This window comes from Ricinus communis, chromosome 2, assembly GCF_019578655.1.
Source record: "Ricinus communis isolate WT05 ecotype wild-type chromosome 2, ASM1957865v1, whole genome shotgun sequence".
NCBI classification, from domain to species: domain Eukaryota; kingdom Viridiplantae; phylum Streptophyta; class Magnoliopsida; order Malpighiales; family Euphorbiaceae; genus Ricinus; species Ricinus communis.
Window position 1 is genome coordinate 2,882,242 of NC_063257.1, and position 18,798 is coordinate 2,901,039.

Below are 18,798 nucleotides of genomic sequence, written 5' to 3' on the forward strand. Positions count from 1 at the left end.
GAAATTGGTTTCACCCCAAAAATACAGGCCATTACCTTGTAGAGAACAAGTAGCGTGCCTTTTCAATTACTTGATGGATCAATCAATCACACATTTGGGAAAAGGTCTAACCCAGCAATTTTAAGTGGAGCATTAAGTTTGCCCTTTCCCAAATAAAGTAGGAAATCAGAATACCAGTCCCAACTCGTGCCCAAGCACAGTTATCTTCAAAGTGAAATGGTCCAACATCAATCATTTGATTCCAGCTACGAAGAGAGAGAGAGAATTTAGTACACCAGAATCCAGATACCAAATTGCATCTTAAATAGCCATGGTACAGTAAGCTTGTTCTGCATTCATTGCATAAGAAAGCAAGAGATGAACATACAAGGTGCATCACATCCTACCAGTTCAAGCCCATCAACTTGAGCCTTTCCAGGAACTATGTCCTCCCCTTACTAAGCTAACAAAGGCTTCTGGATTGAATTACAATTTACTAAGCAGGTGCAAATAATAAAGTGACGTTGAGAAGACTAAATACAATAATCAAGCCAAGCCAATAACAGGAGAAACTCTCTCCCAGAATATTTCCCAAGACTATGTTAATCTGGAGATCATAACTGACATCTTTGCGCAAACTTACACGGGGAGCAATTCATAGTGATCTACAGACAATTTATTCTAGCCATTATGACTCTGAGGGCGTTTCAACTTGAGAAGATGTGATAGACCTGCAACTACATGCAACCGACTGCTTGGAACACCTGTCTTTGCCAGTGCCCTCCCATTTTTATCCAACAGTACAAAGCAAGGAACGTATCTTATGTCATAATGGAGGAGCTGCAGACAATCAACAATATCAATAGTCAATTATGCCATCACAGAACGCTAATCTATTTCATGTCTTCAGATTATCCATCCAGGGATGAAATTTTCAGAATATGGATGGGCATGGTCGATTCAACACGAATTATTAGTGTGCTTACAGAAGCAGCCCTTGCATCCCTAGTTACAAGTCTCTTGAATGATTCTATAAGCATACACTTTGATTTATCCATGTTGCAAAACTCAATTGTAGTAAGATGTGATATTCAGTTCTTCACAAATTATTTACAAAGAAAAAGCTCATTCAATACCATATTGTAATGAATAAACATTATTTCATGATAACATCAAAAATTTACTTAAGTGCAACTATCTTTTACATACCAAGAACCAAAAGAATAACATGAAACATAACTTAAAATTACGCACTCAGACTCTTCATATTCATTTTAGTCCAACTTAATCAACGACACAAAATTTCAAACTGGCCAATAATTTTATGTGAATAAAATTGAGAGATAACTAAAATACCTCGGGCAACCATTTCTCATTCTCTGCATCTGCCATAACAATATTGAGCCAACTTGAGTTCCTACCCTCGACCTCCGAGACAAAACCAAGCAAAGAGTTGCACAGCCTGCATTTGGGTGAGTAGAATTCAAGAACTGTAGCCTCTTTCATACTTGCTAGTGCAGAGGCAAAAGCTCTTTGCTCTGCCTCTCCTTGCTCATCAGGAGTCAACACCTTTTGGGCTTTCAAACTGTTAGTTCGGGTTTTAGCATCCAATTTGATCGGATTAAAGTTACTGATCCAAGAATTCGAGATTGAGTTAAATGAATCGGAAGCAATTGACCCAAGACTTTGCATAGATTTGAATATCCAAGGAGTCTCCAAGGAACAAACAGTAGGGTTTTCAGAATGTTGCTGCATATCCCATGCCCACTTCAAGCAAAACAAAGGTTGTTTAGGAGGGGAATCCTTCTTCATCTGTAATCTTAATCCAATAAATTCAACGCCTAACTTTGCTATTAATGTGAATACATACTTCCTGTTTCATTTTGGTCAATTTAAGCAACAAGCCAACTTTGCAAACTACAGTAATAATACTAATTGACACAAAACCATATGTAAAGCAAACAATCGAAATCAAAATACAAGAAACTGATATAATATCAAGAATTAGGATTCAGGAAACTGTAAAATTCAATCGAATCCCAAAAACCCTACATAAACCCTAAACAAAAGATGTAGACGCCGCTATTCTAGATTGTATATAAATAAATAAATAATTGTGTAGGAATGAAAGGTATCATTACAAAGGTAGAGAGCCTAACAAACTCATCGTTTAACGATGCCGGCAAAGCTACATGGAGGCCGAAGAAAGGGAACTACGCCGTTTTATTGGTCTAAAAGAGAAAATTTTAAGGCCTGGTCTGATTAATCCCAAATCTTATGTTCTCAAAATGTTTTAGAGGGTTGCCATGTTGGGCTTCAGCTGGTTAGGTCCATTTGCAAATGTTAATCGCATTATTCTTTATAATAAAAATATTATTATATAGAAAATTCTATTTATCAAAGAATTATTGTAAAAGTTTTCAAAAAAAAAAAAAAGGAATTATAGGAAAGAAAAAATAAGAGTTTCTAATTTATCACTAAAAAAATTGAAGTTAGAAGTAATAGGTTAAAATTCTTTTGTGTTTTCATTTTACTATTTTCATCCAATAATTATTCGTATATGTCTGCTGTTTTTTGTTTTCTTGAAAGGAACTGAAATATCATTACCCAATACGACAAACATCATACATACAGTACCTATTAACTCAGAACAGAAGGTTCAGAACAAATCAAGGGACTAGTATACAAATGGGAACTTATAAACTCAGAAGGTTCAAACATAATCGAGTTTTGGGTGGAGCCGGGTTTTGCTCATTCACCTCACTGCTTCATCTTCCTCTTAGGCTGCTGCACTTTTGTGTATCAGGAATTGGTGAGGTAGAGGCTAGAACCATTGTTGTTGGTAGTGGGCCTCAATTATAGCCCATTTTTCACAAAGGGCATGCTGGTCAGTTGCCCCAAGTAGATACCAAAACTGCTTTTGTTTCTCCATTGCTTAACTCCTGTTTCAGTGTTTGGCTTCTTTTTCGCGTGTTTTAAATGTGCCATCCAGTGTTCAATAGTGTCTACCTGGTGCCCAACTGATTGAGCTCAAGAAATCTAAGCTCCTTGCAAACTCGACACAAGGAAATGGTAGAGGTTATTCTTATCTGTTGAATCCACAATGATTTACTTCCGGAGAAGACGATGGCTATCCATCAGTGCAGTTTATTTATACATAGGATAAAGTTGTGCCATTATCACCATGGGGTTCTTGAAAAATAAACAACTCTCTTATTGGGTGCTATATTCGAACATTTGAGAGGGTTGTGACTTGTGATTGAAAACAAACAAAAACGTGTTTTGAAATTGAATGGAAAGTTTTAACAAATTTTCTTCATGTACTACTGCTACTCTATGAGCTAGACACAATTATTAATGTGGCACGCCATCTAATTACAAGTCTCACAACACATATACAAAATACTCCAAATACATTTTCTTTTGAACCAAGATTTTCTTTCAAGAAATTTTACCGCACACGCTTTTTTTTATATTTTTCTTATAGTAAAAGAAAGTTACGGTTCTTTTTCAAACATTTTTATTTGTAGGATTTTTTTATTGTAATTTCTATTAGATAAAAAATAAAAAATATTCAAACTCATAATTAGATCTAGACTTATCTTATATTTTCTTTTAACGAATATCAAGAAGCTCTCATAATATTTATTATATTTTTAATCAAAAAAAAAAACCATCTCGTAATGAGTTCATCAAAATATTTTTTGCAAACTATATTTTTTAGTTGTTTAATGTGAGATAAAAGAAAAAATAAATACAGTAAAATAGCATACATGCATCAAGAACAAACATCGGAGACTTCTTGAGTAGTAATTAGTAGTTATAGTCAATATGTGTTGGACTATAAATATGTTTTTATAATGATAAATATTAAAATATTTTAAATTAAAATTATATTTTTTAATTATATTTTCTTAAAATTATTTCGAAGCTAGAATAAATTGATAGACTCAAGAATATAATTAAAAAAAAAAAAGAATTCCTAAACTACCCTGGGCTACAGCCCACCCTAGCTCCAATTTAATTTTGCCTCACAATATAGTATATTAATTTTTTTATAAAAAATAATAACAATACCTATATTTTTTAGTTTTTTTATAAAAAATATGATGTAAACTTTTTCATTTTTACTGGCTAAAAATATCAAAAATACAATTTTGAACTCTTTGTTTTAAGAATACTGTTTTAATTTTTTTTATTTTTAATGGTTTTTGATAAAACAATTAAAAAATAACTACACCGTGTTTAAAAAAGTCAAAAAATAGTATTTTTTTAAAAAATAAAAATCATACAATAATTACAATATTTTTTATTAACCCTAAAATATTCCTGAAAATTTCCTTTTTCATTCATATATTTTTCCACGACATACAATACAAGCAAAGCCTAGAAGTCATAAGCATAGTCTTTCATGCGGTTGAGGAGGAAACAGGTTGAATCATTTTGAAAATTTGACTAGGATTTATTAACATTTAAGGCTTAATTTACAAGAAAAATATTGTGCATTTTTTATTTTAATCATAGCTAGTATGTATGATTAAGTTTATCAATTATCTTGAGATTCTAGTTTATTTATTTAATAAATCTTATATTTTTGACATTTTCGCAGGTTCTATTTTATTTTTATCTATTTCTAGATGTATGCTATAATATTCATATCGAATTTACTAGTATTTCAATTAATATCATAAAATATTGAGTTGATATTGAAAACAAATAACAAACTAATGAATAATAACAAATTTGCTAACTAAGCAATTTAAAACAAAAAAATTAAAATCTTATTTCATTACCATGGACTCACACTTTTGTCTCATGTATAGCTTTATCTTCTTCATTTAATTTGAACTCTGCGAGGAATTAAATTTTTTCAAATTGTGACAAAAGTGATAAATAATGCGAAATAGATGTTTGAGTAGGTTGGAAATGAGACGAATTAATGTGTTTAATTAAAATTATTTAATTAGTAAATATGGAATTATTTTTTAAATAAATTTATTATTCGATGTCGATGTATGATTGATACATATTTATTAGTTTGAAATAACAAAATATATATCAATTATCAATAATAATATATAAAAAAATCATATATATATACTTATTTTATAATGAGTCAATATAAATATTTTAATTTATCTATTTAGTTTAATAAAGATTATATTATATGTCATATTTGATAAAAACATGAAAATACATATTCTTTTAGGCAATTATTTTCACATGGTGTTTTAAACTAAGGATTTTATTTGCTTTTTTTTACTTTTTATTATAGATATCATATCAGATTAGCTGGTCTCTTTCACACCAGAAATCTTTATGTGCATAAAAGAAGACATGAATGATCAAAACAAGAGGAAAAAAACAGTTATATATGGACCACAAATTATAAATGTTAGGCCGAAAGAATAGGGAAAAAGGATATCACCAGACTGTCTAAGTTTATCCCTTTCTATTGAATTTCCCTATGATATTTGATGAATGGTGAGGCATCTTTCTCAGCCTAAAGAGTTTGTGTGACAATTTCAAGCATGCCATCCTCGCGGCAGCTACTGGATGATTAATTCTGATGAAGACATACAACGTCAAATGTTTTATAAATAAGAAATAAGGTGATTCGTATTTAAATCTCTTTGTTTATCATGTGGTATTAAAGAACCGTGAAATAGTCAAATACGAAGAAAATTATTTGATATTTAAATATTATATTCCAACGATAAAAAAGGAAATCAGAATGTAATACATATGATATATTCAAACTTTAATTGTTGAATTTAGGGTAAAATTCAAAAGGGTTGATCTGGAACTAGATTCCTAAAGTAACAAAGGTGGGGAAAAGAAAGCATTATGCACATTTAGAATATGAAAGTTGCCTTTGTCCAAAATACAAAATCCAAAAGTGCAGTTATAAAGTAAGACATAATTCTCAGTACATTTTCCTTGCAACCAGATTTCGGTTTCCCTGCCATCCAAAGGATGGAAATTATTGCGCCATTCCTTTATTTTTCACGTGCATATGAATAATACTGACCAGATCATTGCAATTGAGCAGTAGCAGTATTTTTATTATATATGTTACCCTTTTTCTTTAGAACAATTTAACTATTTTGCTTGTGTTTTCGTCATCTGGGATTTAGACATTAATATATTCATCTCTCTCCTAAATGGTAAAGATTTTCTTTTTAATTTTAGATTATAAAAGAAGGGAGATGGATTCAAAACAAAACTAAAGTTACCAAAACAAATGTAAAACTACCCTGAAATTGATTGTAATTTAAAATATTTCCGAAGTGGCCATTAATATAATCAAGTTCTGTTCAATCAATATCCAAATCCAAACTGAATAATTATTTTTTATAACAAAGATAAATTAGTGTGTAAAATTGAATTAGGAATTAAAAAGAAGAAAAAACGTTTTCCTTTTATAAAAGAAAATGAACAAAATTCAGCTTCATATTATATTTGAGGCCTTCAAATTAAGGCAGTAATAATACGCCCGAAACTCCTAACTAAACAACATAAATCGTCATACTACAAATGAGATACAAAACATTAATTTGTTAGAGGCGTGGCGGAGACCAGACAGCATTTATGTTTGATAATAGATGTCAAATTCTATTTCACATACTCAGTCTACTGGATGATGCAAAATTATTTGTCTTCTTTTGTTCTTTAATCCAATGTTACCACAATTAGACACTAAAATCTTGTTTAAATACTCGCATCGTCAGATAGGAATAGAAAATTATTAAAGAGGACATTTTCTCTTCTTTTTTCAATTGGCGACAGGCTGTGTAACAAAAGAGTTAAATAATTTGTTTGAAGTCATCCGCTTCAGGCACTCATCACCTTTCACATTTGAACAATTATTTATTATATAGGAAAATGAAATAATTAAATCATAGTATTAACACCGAGAACTTAATTAATCATACCCAAAAACAACCATTGTTGTTTTTCTTTTCTTTAAGCTAATGAAAACCTGGACTTGTCTCATTTAAACTAGAACTCATATACTCTCTCACTTCCCTTGCAATCACATTCCTCATCACATCCCAGAACCCAGATGGCAAACTCTCTGCCCTATTATCCGCCACCATTCCACCACCATTTGTACCACTATCACCACCGCTACCACCCCCAATCCCCGGCGGCGCAAGAGTCAACGCAGTCAACACATCCTCCTCTTGTACTGCCATTCGCGGCATAATAGATCCTGCTGATGATTCAACAGCGACAATAACCCCTTCATTGTGATCAAAATTACTTTCTATCATCATTTGATGTTGCTGTTCTTTTGCCTTTCTCTTCAACGTAGAATTCCAATGATTCTTGACAGCATTATCCGTACGACCTGGAAGCAACCGAGCAATGGTGGCCCAACGGTTACCGTACCTAGCATGCGCAGCTAAGATAGTCTGATCTTCAGCTGGAGAAAATGGACGGTGCTCTACATTTGGGCTAAGTTGATTGCACCATCTGAGCCTGCATGATTTACCTGAACGACCCTTAATATATCTGCTAATTGAAGACCAATTTCGTGGTCCATGTCGCTCAACAAGACGAGTAAGAATCCTGTCCTCCTCTGCACTCCATGGACCTTTGATCCTTTCAGGTTTATTTGAGCTTCTTGGCGTATTATTGAATGAAGACTCTGAGGAAGAAGATTCTGAAGAAGAAGAAGTAGAACACATGTTGACTGCAGCTTCCATCGTATATTGTAAAAATCGGAGAGTGAAAAGTTTTGGTCAAGTAGTAGCTAATAGAGTGAGGTAGAAGAAGACACAGCAGATTTGAAGAAGAAGAAGTGAAGATGAGAATATATTTATATATATATATATATATATATATATATATATATATATATATATATATATATATCTGCGAGAGAAGTGAAAGAGAGAGATGCATGAACTTGGTTCGTTGCCCAATGAGGTGTGTGTGTATTTTTTAAGTAGAGAGGGTTCTTCCAGGAAACTGGCTTTTGTAAAGTTGGTGGGTGGTCTAAAAACTCTACACTAGAATGTGCGCACCCCCTTGGGCTTTGTTAATACTTTCTTTACCTGATTTGCTTTCTGCGTGCAAAATTTCGTGGCACTCTGATTCTTTTTTTTTCTCTGTCTGTCTATTGTTATTTGACCATTTTGGGCAGATGGCATGTATTTTGTGTAGGTAACTTTGACTTGTATGTCTGCGTCTCCTGAGAAATTCTTGTGTAGTTTATGTGTTTTTTATATATTAAATTATTTATTAATTTTAAATAATAAATTATATATTAATTTTTTATTATTAAAATATAAAATATTCTTTATGTATATATATATATATATATACTTTTGTAGTATAAATAAAAAAATTTATATATCTAAATCTTTCCGAGTTAAGAATTTGTCTTAATGGTTTGAATTTAATAACTCTTAACTTAATTGTCATTAGACTTCTCAAGTGATAGTTTGATAACTGTTATTTGATTTAACCATTTTATAGAATGCGCCTGTTACTATTTTAAGAACAATTAATATTTAACTAATAAAATTAAATACTACTAGAAAAGGGTCAAAGACTTACGTATTGGGAAATCACTTGGCTGCCCCTATTATACTCCAAGTCTAATAAATCACATGTACTCTTCTTATTTTTATTTTTGGGAAGAGGGACCTAGAAAAGAAGATGAAAATTGGGAAGAAAAATGTGAACAATTAATATTTTTCTTATTTGAAAAGATAAAAGGTAAATGAGAGAATAAGAAATGTGACCTCTGCTTATTCTTTTTATTCCAAGCTTTTTTCCCCTCTTTCCTTTCTCACTTTATTTTTTAGCAGATAAAACTTAAGTGTTTTATTAAATTTTATAATTACTTCTCACAGTATATTAATTCGACCATCAGGTAAATTTTTTTGAGTAAGACCATCAACTACAATACATCCAAAGAAGTAAGAAAATTCTTATGTAAATAAATTAATAACACAAATGTGAATTAAGGACAAAGTATAAGAAAGAGAATAATATAAGTAAGTTATGGATGTAAGCCCATGCAATTTTATCAAAATTTATGTTTAATTAATATATATTTATACGTTGTACGGCTGTTATTATTATTTTAGTTATAAAATTAAATTAATAAATATAATTTTTTAAAATTTTGACATTTGATGTTAGTTTATAAATATTTTAAAAAATTATAGTAAACTAATTATATTTTAAATATTTTTCTTAATTTTTAAATTTTTATTAGCACAATAATATAAAAAATTAATTAGTTCTTATATTATATAAGTTAATACTATCAATATAATTGATATTATTATTATTATCATTTAAAATTAAAGATGATAATTTAATTATATAATTTTAACCGGAGACATAAATATTAAATTTGTGTAAAATCCTTTAAAAAAATTTAAAATTGATTCAACCAAACAAAATACTAAAATAGTAAAAGATATCTAATAAATAGATAAAGAAACCATTGTTTAGTTAAGGGGGCAAAGCGGGAAATGGGTGAAACAAAGGGATCTACTGAAAGACAGAAAAGAATAAATAGAGTAATAAAAATCATTCTCGTACGTAATGCAAAACAAGGCGTGGCGTTTAAAACATGACAGGAAGGGCAGAGCTGTTGAACACAAAACAAACGTTTCAAAAACAGGTAGGTGGGGCCAACGACTTTTTTGACTACTTGGATAGATTTACAGCTGTAAGTCCAAATCCGTAGCCTCAGTCACTCTAATCAAACGGCCTCAATCAACTGTCTCAAAAGCCCTCCCTCCCCCTCCTTTCTAAAATGACTTCAACCTTCCCTCCACGTAGGATGGGCCCCACTCCCAGCCTGTACGAATCTCACGTGATTTCGAGTTGAATCACTTTGACTTTGCCGTATTCTCCAATTTAATTCACTCACTCACTTACCCTACTCGCACTCTCGGAGCGTGCGTCTCCTCACCCGAATTCTATTTGTATCCAATTCTATTAATCCCTTTATTTATTTTTGGACTAGTGCAATACAAATGATGAATAATTTAACAAAAAGTCTAAAACCTAAGAAAGTTATCGTATCATTTTCATTTCAATCATAATGATTTTAAGACATTGCATGTTAGAATATAAGAAAAACGGAAGTAAATCCTTTTTTAACCGGAACATAAAATAATCTTTTATTTGACCAATTTCATAAAATAAAACAAATTTTGAAATATAGCCTATTGTAACATAATACACTTCAACTAATATTTGAGAATTATATATATATATATATATATATATATATATCTAAAATTGAACTAATTATTTTTAAATATTTTTCTCCTAAATTTCATTTCATTAAGACTATATATTTTCTGAAATAAATTTTCTAGCTCCAAGACTATTTAGTAAGCATAATAACAATAAAAAGTGCTACTTTAGGTTTGGAGGTCCAACTCATATGGATGAGATCTCATTTTAGGGTATGCAATTTTTAGACATTTATTTTTAATTTTATTGACATTTAATGGATGAAGACATTAGTAATTATCAAATTTGGAATAGATTCATGAATTAAAAGTGAGCCAACTTTAGCTTTGATTTCTTCTCAAGGAAAAAGAAAAAAGCTATCAGTACTTCAATATGAAAAAACGAGCCTAAAACAATTTTCTTTCAACGTGTTTAAATTTCGAACTACCAACAATAACTCATCTTCAAAAATTATGAAATATATAAAAAATTTATTAATTTTATAATAATTGTCCTATAAAAATCATTATAAGTGGTTTTCTATAAAAGAAAAAATATAGAATAGCATCTAACATTATAATTATTTTATAATAAATATATTAAATTTAATAATAAAATTAATTTGCACATGATTGATCCTCAAATTAACTATGAGAATATTTTTAAATATATTATAACTTTATTTAAAATTTATTTTATTTTATCTCTAAAAGAATTAAAAGTATATAATAATTTTATTTATTATGAATCTAATATAATTAGATGTATGTTATATCAATTTTTAAAATGATTTTATTATTAAAAGTGAACATTATATTAATACTAAATTATAAGATTTAAAAATATTAATTTATAAATAATGAAAATTTAGAAAAGAATATTATTATTTTTATATAAAAAAAAAAGAAAAAAAAAGCCAAGATTCTCTAATATACAGAGCATACACGAGCATAAAGTATGTTTTTATACTCTTGCCTTAAAAAAATACAGGCAACTGAAAGACTGATCTGTGCTAACTAAGTTTGATTACATACAGGAAAGAGCCACTGGTACATACAGAGGTTGTAGTGTACGCGCTTAAATAGGAGGAGGGAATCACAGTGTTCATCTGAAAACGAGTCATTACATCATTACATCTTGGCCGCCCACGTGGCAATACGAATGGATATATAGGAATCATGCAGTGGACCTGTGATGTAATTTTAGCAAGAAGCAGTTGGGCAGTTGATGCTACAGCTGTCATCAAAACCCTAAACTCACCGACTGATAATTTTTCATTTGTAGTTTTCATTTTCAGCTCCAAAAGGTTAGAGAAAAAGGAAGACAGTATTTTAATTTCTGAATCGGGAGTTCAATAATTGTGTACTAGTACTGGCAGTTGTACAGTGGGACCTGGGACTCTGTTTGTCAAGAAAGATATATTGGAGAGTGATCTGATGAAGATAAATTGTAGCCACTTGATTTGTAGCGATCAGTGGAGCCCATCCTGTTCCCTTCCAACCTCTTTGCCGGTGGGTTTGGTCCTGATGATTTTGGCTTATTGTCCAAAGCCGCGTGGTGTCACCTACTTTTTCCTTTTGTTGAACTGGTCAACCATTTGCTTCCCTCTTCTCACTTTCCTTTTTCATTTTACTTGTTTATCTCTTAAATATGAAGCATACCAACAATTTTGATACCAATTGTTGTGTCTATTATTACTTTTTACATCTTTCCGAAGAGTTAATTATTCTAATCTCTTTCAATTTTGGACATAGTATATATTAATATGTCTTTCTATTTTCAATAATTGATTTTAATGTTTCTCTCATTTAGTGAGATCAATTGCTTTTTCTTTTTTATCGGATTTCTTTTCTTAATCAACTATTATTTTTATCCAAAACATAATAGTTACCCTCAACCTCTTTGAGTTTTGTCTAATTGTATTAATATATTTTCTATTTCTACATAATCAATTTTAATATTTCTCTCGAAAAATATTAAAACAATTAAATTTAAATTTATAAAATCAAACAATAGATTACACATATCATACTACTAAATAGTAATTCATATTTGCTTTACATCTCATAAAATAAATTCTTGATTGATCTTTTATTTAGGTACAAAATGACTTGTATATAGTAGAAGGGAAATAAGTAATTCATTTTTCAAATATTTTATATTTTTAAAAAAATGACTAAAAGAAATAAACCCTTATTCGGGATCACATTAAAATAATTAAAACTTCATTACTGCAACTAAAATTTACAGACTCTAAACTTATAGCAACTAAAATGCCTTAATATATTTTATGTGCTACTGACACTGTCGACTCTCTTATAACTTTATTTATAAAGTAATGTGATAAATACGATATCATAAGCAATAGCTACTAGTGTTTTAACTTTTCAATTAAATTTTGGATTATATAATATCTTAAAATCTATTTAAGATTTGGATTGCGTGATTAGGTGAAATTTAATTAATTTAGTTGAAATTCTTCATAATAAGTAAATTCAATATTTATCCGGTTTTGAACAAATATTAGCCATGATATGAAGTAGCTACCCTACCCATCTTTAATTAAATCGTAAAGTACATTGACAATCATTTTCCTCATTGACTTTATATATGTCTCATAAATCTTTGTCCTCTTTGCTCGCCCTACGTCTCAAATTGATAGTTTACTATTGTACTATTTTTGTATATAATTGCAAATGCAAATGCAACTTCTCAATTTCCTTTCATATAATCATCTTTGCCTTTGACAAGAATTTTAACAATGTTTTTCTATATGCGCTGTGTTTGGCGGATTTTATTTATTTATTCTTCTTTCGTTTCCCTATTTCTATGTTTATGCGAGCTGTGTCTGCAACTGGTTGGATGATGTCGGGTATATCTGAAACATCCATATTGGGCTCATCTTACAACTGCTTCAAATGGGCTTTTCTCGGCCTTCTTCTAGAAATTACTGATGCGTTTGGGCTAGCCGATCTCAGACCCCTTTTACTTGCCTTGCCTCCTTTTGCGAGCGCGAATTTTGGGCCACTTCTCAGTCACCTTTTTTCTTTTCTTTCTTTTTTCATTTGTCAGTTTATGGTAGAAACAACAATTATGCTTCAATAGATGCGCAAATTGAATTAGGCCTCACTGATGCTGCCTGCAAATGCTTAGGAATTAGGCCTGACAGCAAATGAAATGACCTTGTTCTTTAATATATAGACACAGATTGTGAACATAAGATAAATAAGAGAATAAGTAACATTTAACCCTTCTATAGGTGATTGTGGCAACGATTTATCACGAGGAGGAATTTAATAAAATAGTGGTCCATATACCTCTTCACTGGACTGTTGACTATGTTACAGTCTCCATCTTTTCAGATAAGGATGGAGATATGGAATTGAACATGTCATTTGACATTTGGAGTTTCCCTCAGAGTCAGTCCCCACTGTTTCATCTATCTATTTATTTTGTGCACAAATTTCCACTGGAGTCTACATCAATTCTTACTATTGCATAAGCTAGCTACAACCTACCCAGCCATGTGTTTTATATTACCCCCAAATTGGTTTCTCATGCTAACTCAAGATTGTGCAATATTTAATTAAGTAACTTTTTCTTCTTGTTCAGGAGGTTTCTATACGTGTGTGTCATATTCTGCGTAAACTATTAAATTTACCTTTTTCATCAGGTTAAGAATTTTCATCACATGTCAGTGTAGCAGATTCCTGAGAGTGGGAAAAAAAAAAAAAGAAGAGAAAGAAATCCTGTTGCTTGATTTGTTTGTCTTGGCAAAAAGTGTTTGATGGTTGAAGTTAATAGGAAAGTCATTCTCCTACAAAAATTAAAGTGCATATATTCTTTCTACTTCGTCTGTATTCTGTTTTTCCAAGGCTAGTTTCTGAGCTTTTATGTCTCTGTTTTAAGAGAGTATGTGAAATTGATTCCCACTTTCTAGGCCTTACAACATAGAATTAGCATGTTAGTTATTAATACCAAAAGAGAAAGAGAAAAAAGGATATTAACCTTGGGACTGAAAACTTCAAAGCCACACTAATTCTTTTCCTCTTATCAATAAATAAGCAAAACAAGAAACTAGTAAAACATATATTGTTTGGTTAAATTTAAATACAAAGAGTCTACAATCTAATGAGCCCTGACAAAGAAAATACTCAATTCTGGTCCTGCTGCACCGTCAGGATTAATCATGTACAAAGCTTCAGAATCTTTAGATCCTACAACTCTATCAAATCTTGCTCTAATATATGTCAATTCCCCATCTGCTGTTTCCTTTTCATTTGGGCTGGGAAGAACACCTGCGCCCATCGAAACCCCCCTTAAAAGCTGCATAACATGAAGCTCATCATCGGACATTTGTTTCCTTCTAATAGAGTATCCTATCTTTCTTCCATTACAATACACAGCCCACACGAACTCCTCCATCACTTTCTTCTTGTGAGTCTTGGTCTCGCTCTCTAGTGCAATTCTTACAATATCCGATGCCATTTCTTTGTGAAATGCGCTTGTATGGATTGGTAATTCTATAACAAACATTGGCACGCAATGAGGATCTTCTTGTATGGCTAGACTAACTCTCCCTTTACGATAACCGAAAAGAGTACCTGTGGTAGCACTATCTTTTAACATAGGTTTTCGAGGCCTACCTAGAAGTGCAACCATCTTGCAACCTGAGGTTAACATAGGGAAGAGCTTGAACATTTTAAGAAGGCCACCCGAACTAGATTTCGATCGCTTCTCGGCCGCAGTTTGCCGGAGCAAAGACATTATGGCTGGATTATCCATTTGGAAATAAGGGCTAGAGTGTACTGGTGGCATTTTGCAGGACTTGCTAAGAGTGATATGAAACTCAAGAAAGGGTAATGAAATTCCAAGAAAAATGTTAAGGGTGATTGGTGTATTTAAGCTAGTGACAAGAAAAATGAGGTCTATCTAGGAATTGCAAAAGAGGGAGTTAGGAAGGTGGTTAATCACTTTGGTTGTGTTGTCCTTTGGAATCTTTTTGAAGTGGGAAAGAGGAAGAGAGGGAGAGACCCCTCCAAGTTGGTTGAGGGAAAAGGAAAATTGAGTAGTAATGGTTTGATGTGACCAAGTTTAGTGATCAAAATAATAAAGATGGGTTCTGAATGTGATAAGATAAGAGAGGTCGGACCACATAATGTGGGGAAAGGGAGAGTGAAGGAAAATTATAACTCAAAAAAGATGAATAAAGGGACTCTGCTAATGTTGGCTTGGGCATGTGCCTCTCTGATCATTACTTAGGGCATCAACATCACTTGCTTTATGCTTTTCCAAACCCCATCCCTAACTCCTCACTAATTATTGAGCTGCACCTATCCTTTCCATGAAAATTCTTTTATTTTTCTTTTTCTTTGCTTTTGCTTGTGGATGACTCCCTCTTCCTTTTCTGAGTTCTGCTTCACATTTTATGTGTCAGGCACCATAAAAATACAAATGTAGAACTGTTTATGTACCAAGTTAGTACACCTATATATGTCGATTAAACGCATGCATAGATTTACATTACAAGCCTGACATCTCATATTTAAGCCAATAGTTGGGCAATCCTAATCATCGTATTAAGATTTTCTATCTAATTCTTTTACAAACACGAAGTTTTTAATATCCTTATTTAAGTAATCTTACATGCACATATTAGCAGAAATGTCCAAACAAAACAAGTCAGTGTCCAACATGGGGTATCCTTTGACACAGACTAAAATTGAGAGGAAGCGTTGTCGGCATTGCCCTGGTGCACCATGAACATTTTGACAGATACTACATGGGAATTTTTTTGAGCCAGGAAATCTTTTTATATGTCTGTAAACAGGATGGCATTTGGTTAATGCATGTAGACCCATCAGTTTTGAGAATTAATTTCTACAAAGAAAAAAAAAGAGTAGTTAGAAGCTTCAATCATAAGAGTAGTAAATCAGTATGTAAAATCTTGTTTTTGTGGCTCTTATTTTTCTACCAAAACAAACTTTATACGATGAGATCGTGTTATCTGGTTTACAGCTTGTAGCTTTTTAGATGGGTAACAATTTCATCAATCACCGAACATTTTTCATCCATGTATTATCGGATTCATCGCAATCATTTCGTCAATCTTTTTTCTTGTGTACAGGTTCAACTCCTACAGGATTATATCTGCTAGAAATGGATGAACTGTGAAAGTGGGAATGTCTTTATTTCTCCTAAAAGCAATTGTATGGGCCAACTGAAGTTACTGATACGACAATGATAAATGATTGGTAATTACGTTTACAAGGGTTAAAGAAAATAGAAAGGAACGGTACTGCCTAGAAATGGTTCGAATCATCCTCAAATATATTCTAAATTCACGGACAACTGGCCCTCCTTAAAGAACACAACCACACATCAAGCACGTGTAGTGATTGGACCAAAGGTTACATGTAAATATATATGTTTGCCAAAAATCACTCTTAGCGTGTTAGACCTACCAAAGCCCTAAAGTGTGTTCTATTATTTATGTATTAAGGAGTCAAAAATTCCTCATTGATGCAACATAAAGCTGCACAAACCCATCATCCCATGACTTAGAACAGTAACGCAGCATGATTTTTGTTCAAGATAAATCATCAATCAAGCTCATTTTGATGTACACAACATGCGCTATTCAAATTTCTTTTATTTTTCTTTTCTTAGTATCATTCATTTATCTCCATTAATTGAACAATTACATTAAACTAGAACTCATCAAAGAAATAAAGATCGAGTACAGACTTGACTTGAGTCTTCAAGAGTTGTAATAAACTGTACAAGCCAGAAAATAACACTTTATGTTGTGGTCCTGATGCTACACTTGAGGGGTGGAAAGCTTAGTTCTAGTGCTTAGCCAACAAATCAAGAGCAATACGAGCTTTAGGCTGGAACGATAGTTCTACTAAAGTTCTATAATGATTAATTAAGTAAATGATATTTTGAAATCATTTTAGTAATTACTTTATTTTGTAAATGATTATTTAGTCATATTAGGTAATGAATTATTACACAAACTATGTTTCATATTTGTTTGCGAACTCTAATCGATTTGTACCTTAAAAATGATAGAATTGGTCCTTTTCTTTTTGAGCTTGCAAGATATTCTTCCATTGGTCATTTGAGCAACCTTTTGGTAATTTATTTATTTATTTAGCCCTAGTTAATCATAATTGGGGTTTATTTCTCATGGCTGGTATTTATAAGGTAGTGTTTTGAAGTGTCGGGTTGCTTTTCAAATCCATCCAAATAAGTAATTTGGTCAAGGTGGGTAAAATTAATCTAAAAACGCCAAAATGAAAATACCCCTAAATTTTTTCATTTATTTGAAAAGAAAATGCAGCTGGCTTTGGAGTCAATGAGTTGGAACATTATTTTAAGGAGATGCATTAGAGAGAGCATGGATATGGATTTAAAGCTGAAGTAAAATGACTCCATAATCTAAGCTGCCTTTTGTCGTTGCATTCCAATTATTGTGTCTGTGATGGGATTTTGATTGACCTTATATAATCTCACTTATCTTAGAGTTCAATCTATATGACGTTTAACTGCTTTTTGGTTTACTTGCAATCGTGGCTCAATTTAAGTAAGAAAAAAGAGGCCCCTTTTATGTAATCTTGTTTGATTTCAAGATCATGATTGCCGACCCACAAAGGTAAGACTACAAATTCTAGTTTGTCTTACTGGTAATTTTGTTGATTGGAGCTATTTATCAGAAAGATTAATCACAAAAAAAAACTACAAAATTACACACATCCAAACACCAAGAAACTAGCACACCGCAATATATCTAAAATCTGCTTTGATACGCTGCTTATCGCAAGTGGGTTTCTTGAGGTACTTTGGTTACAACTAACAAGATTTATATGAACTGATGTAAATGCAGAATAGACAATACATCTGTAGCTTCATCAGATGTAAACAAATAAACAAAAAAGGAAAATGAAGTGGAGCAAATAATGAAGCTACTAAGCAAAGGTGGCAAGTGCTTGTATATCTGAAAAGAATATAAAAGAGGAAAAAGAGATGAACCTAGAAGATGCTTGACAAGTGGGTTCTGCTACTGGCCTACAGTTTCAATACTATGTATAACCTGAGGCTGAATCTGTTCTATCATCAACATTTCTTATCATAGCAGCGTAGTTACTTAACTGGAACTAAAAATGCTTATAAGAAAGGATGATGAGTTTGCCAATTGCGTTACAGATATATACTTTTGAGCGTATCATATTCATATTGAAAGAAGCTTTATCCACATATATAAACTTAAGATATATAAGTATCATATTGATACTTCTTTTGCTTTTAAGATCGGCAAAAAGGAAGAAACATCGTAGCATATAACCCATAAATATGGGCATGTGAGCATATTTTTGATTAAGATACAAAAGGGAAATTGGTGCAGAGGTTTACATAGTTTTGAGTTTTTTATAATTGAAAGAGGTCAAATAAAACCCAAGTGCTGTAGCTCACTAGGAAGACTTTCTGGTATAAACAAAGCAATATATCCTTAAAGTTCATACAATAATACTTGTGCTCGCCAACAAGGTTGAATTTCATTTGTAGTGGTCCTTATGCCCCATTTACATGACCATCAATTACACA

At 31.6% G+C, this 18,798-nt stretch overlaps 3 protein-coding genes across 4 annotated transcripts; all 3 read right to left on the minus strand.

Moving 5' to 3' along the window:
- Positions 1-314: 314 nt before the first annotated feature.
- Positions 315-2,278, minus strand: LOC8260873 (thioredoxin-like protein HCF164, chloroplastic). Of its 2 annotated transcripts, XM_048371226.1 has the most exons (3): positions 2,121-2,276; positions 1,336-1,746; positions 315-819 (listed from the first exon to the last, which is right to left on the minus strand). In XM_048371226.1, the coding sequence occupies exons 2-3, from the start codon at positions 1,732-1,734 to the stop codon at positions 661-663; spliced, it is 558 nt and encodes a 185-aa protein (XP_048227183.1). In that variant the 5' UTR covers positions 1,735-1,746; positions 2,121-2,276; the 3' UTR covers positions 315-660. The 2 variants fall into 2 exon arrangements, with proteins under 2 accessions (XP_048227183.1, XP_002510274.1); XM_002510228.4 differs by having other exon boundaries at positions 1,336-2,278.
- Positions 2,279-6,724: 4,446 nt separating this feature from the next.
- LOC8260872 (transcription factor MYB77) lies at positions 6,725-7,806 on the minus strand. The gene has a single exon (XM_002510227.4). The coding sequence runs from the start codon at positions 7,689-7,691 to the stop codon at positions 6,951-6,953; it is 741 nt and encodes a 246-aa protein (XP_002510273.2). The 5' UTR covers positions 7,692-7,806; the 3' UTR covers positions 6,725-6,950.
- A 6,408-nt stretch (positions 7,807-14,214) lies between these two features.
- Positions 14,215-15,272, minus strand: LOC8260871 (protein MIZU-KUSSEI 1). Its single transcript, XM_002510226.4, has one exon. The coding sequence runs from the start codon at positions 15,007-15,009 to the stop codon at positions 14,320-14,322; it is 690 nt and encodes a 229-aa protein (XP_002510272.1). The 5' UTR covers positions 15,010-15,272; the 3' UTR covers positions 14,215-14,319.
- Between the last annotated feature and the right edge of the window lie 3,526 nt (positions 15,273-18,798).

Excerpts from the sequence above, each read along its gene's own strand:
- LOC8260873 (XM_002510228.4), bottom strand. The coding sequence starts at position 1,791 with ATGAAGAAGGATTCCCCTCCTAAACAACCTTTGTTTTGCTTGAAGTGG. Across the intron at positions 820-1,335 it reads ATGAGAAATGGTTGCCCGAG|CTCCTCCATTATGACATAAG; the intron begins GTATTTTAGTTA and ends GATTGTCTGCAG.
- LOC8260872 (XM_002510227.4), bottom strand. The coding sequence starts at position 7,691 with ATGGAAGCTGCAGTCAACATGTGTTCTACTTCTTCTTCTTCAGAATCT.
- LOC8260871 (XM_002510226.4), bottom strand. The coding sequence starts at position 15,009 with ATGCCACCAGTACACTCTAGCCCTTATTTCCAAATGGATAATCCAGCC.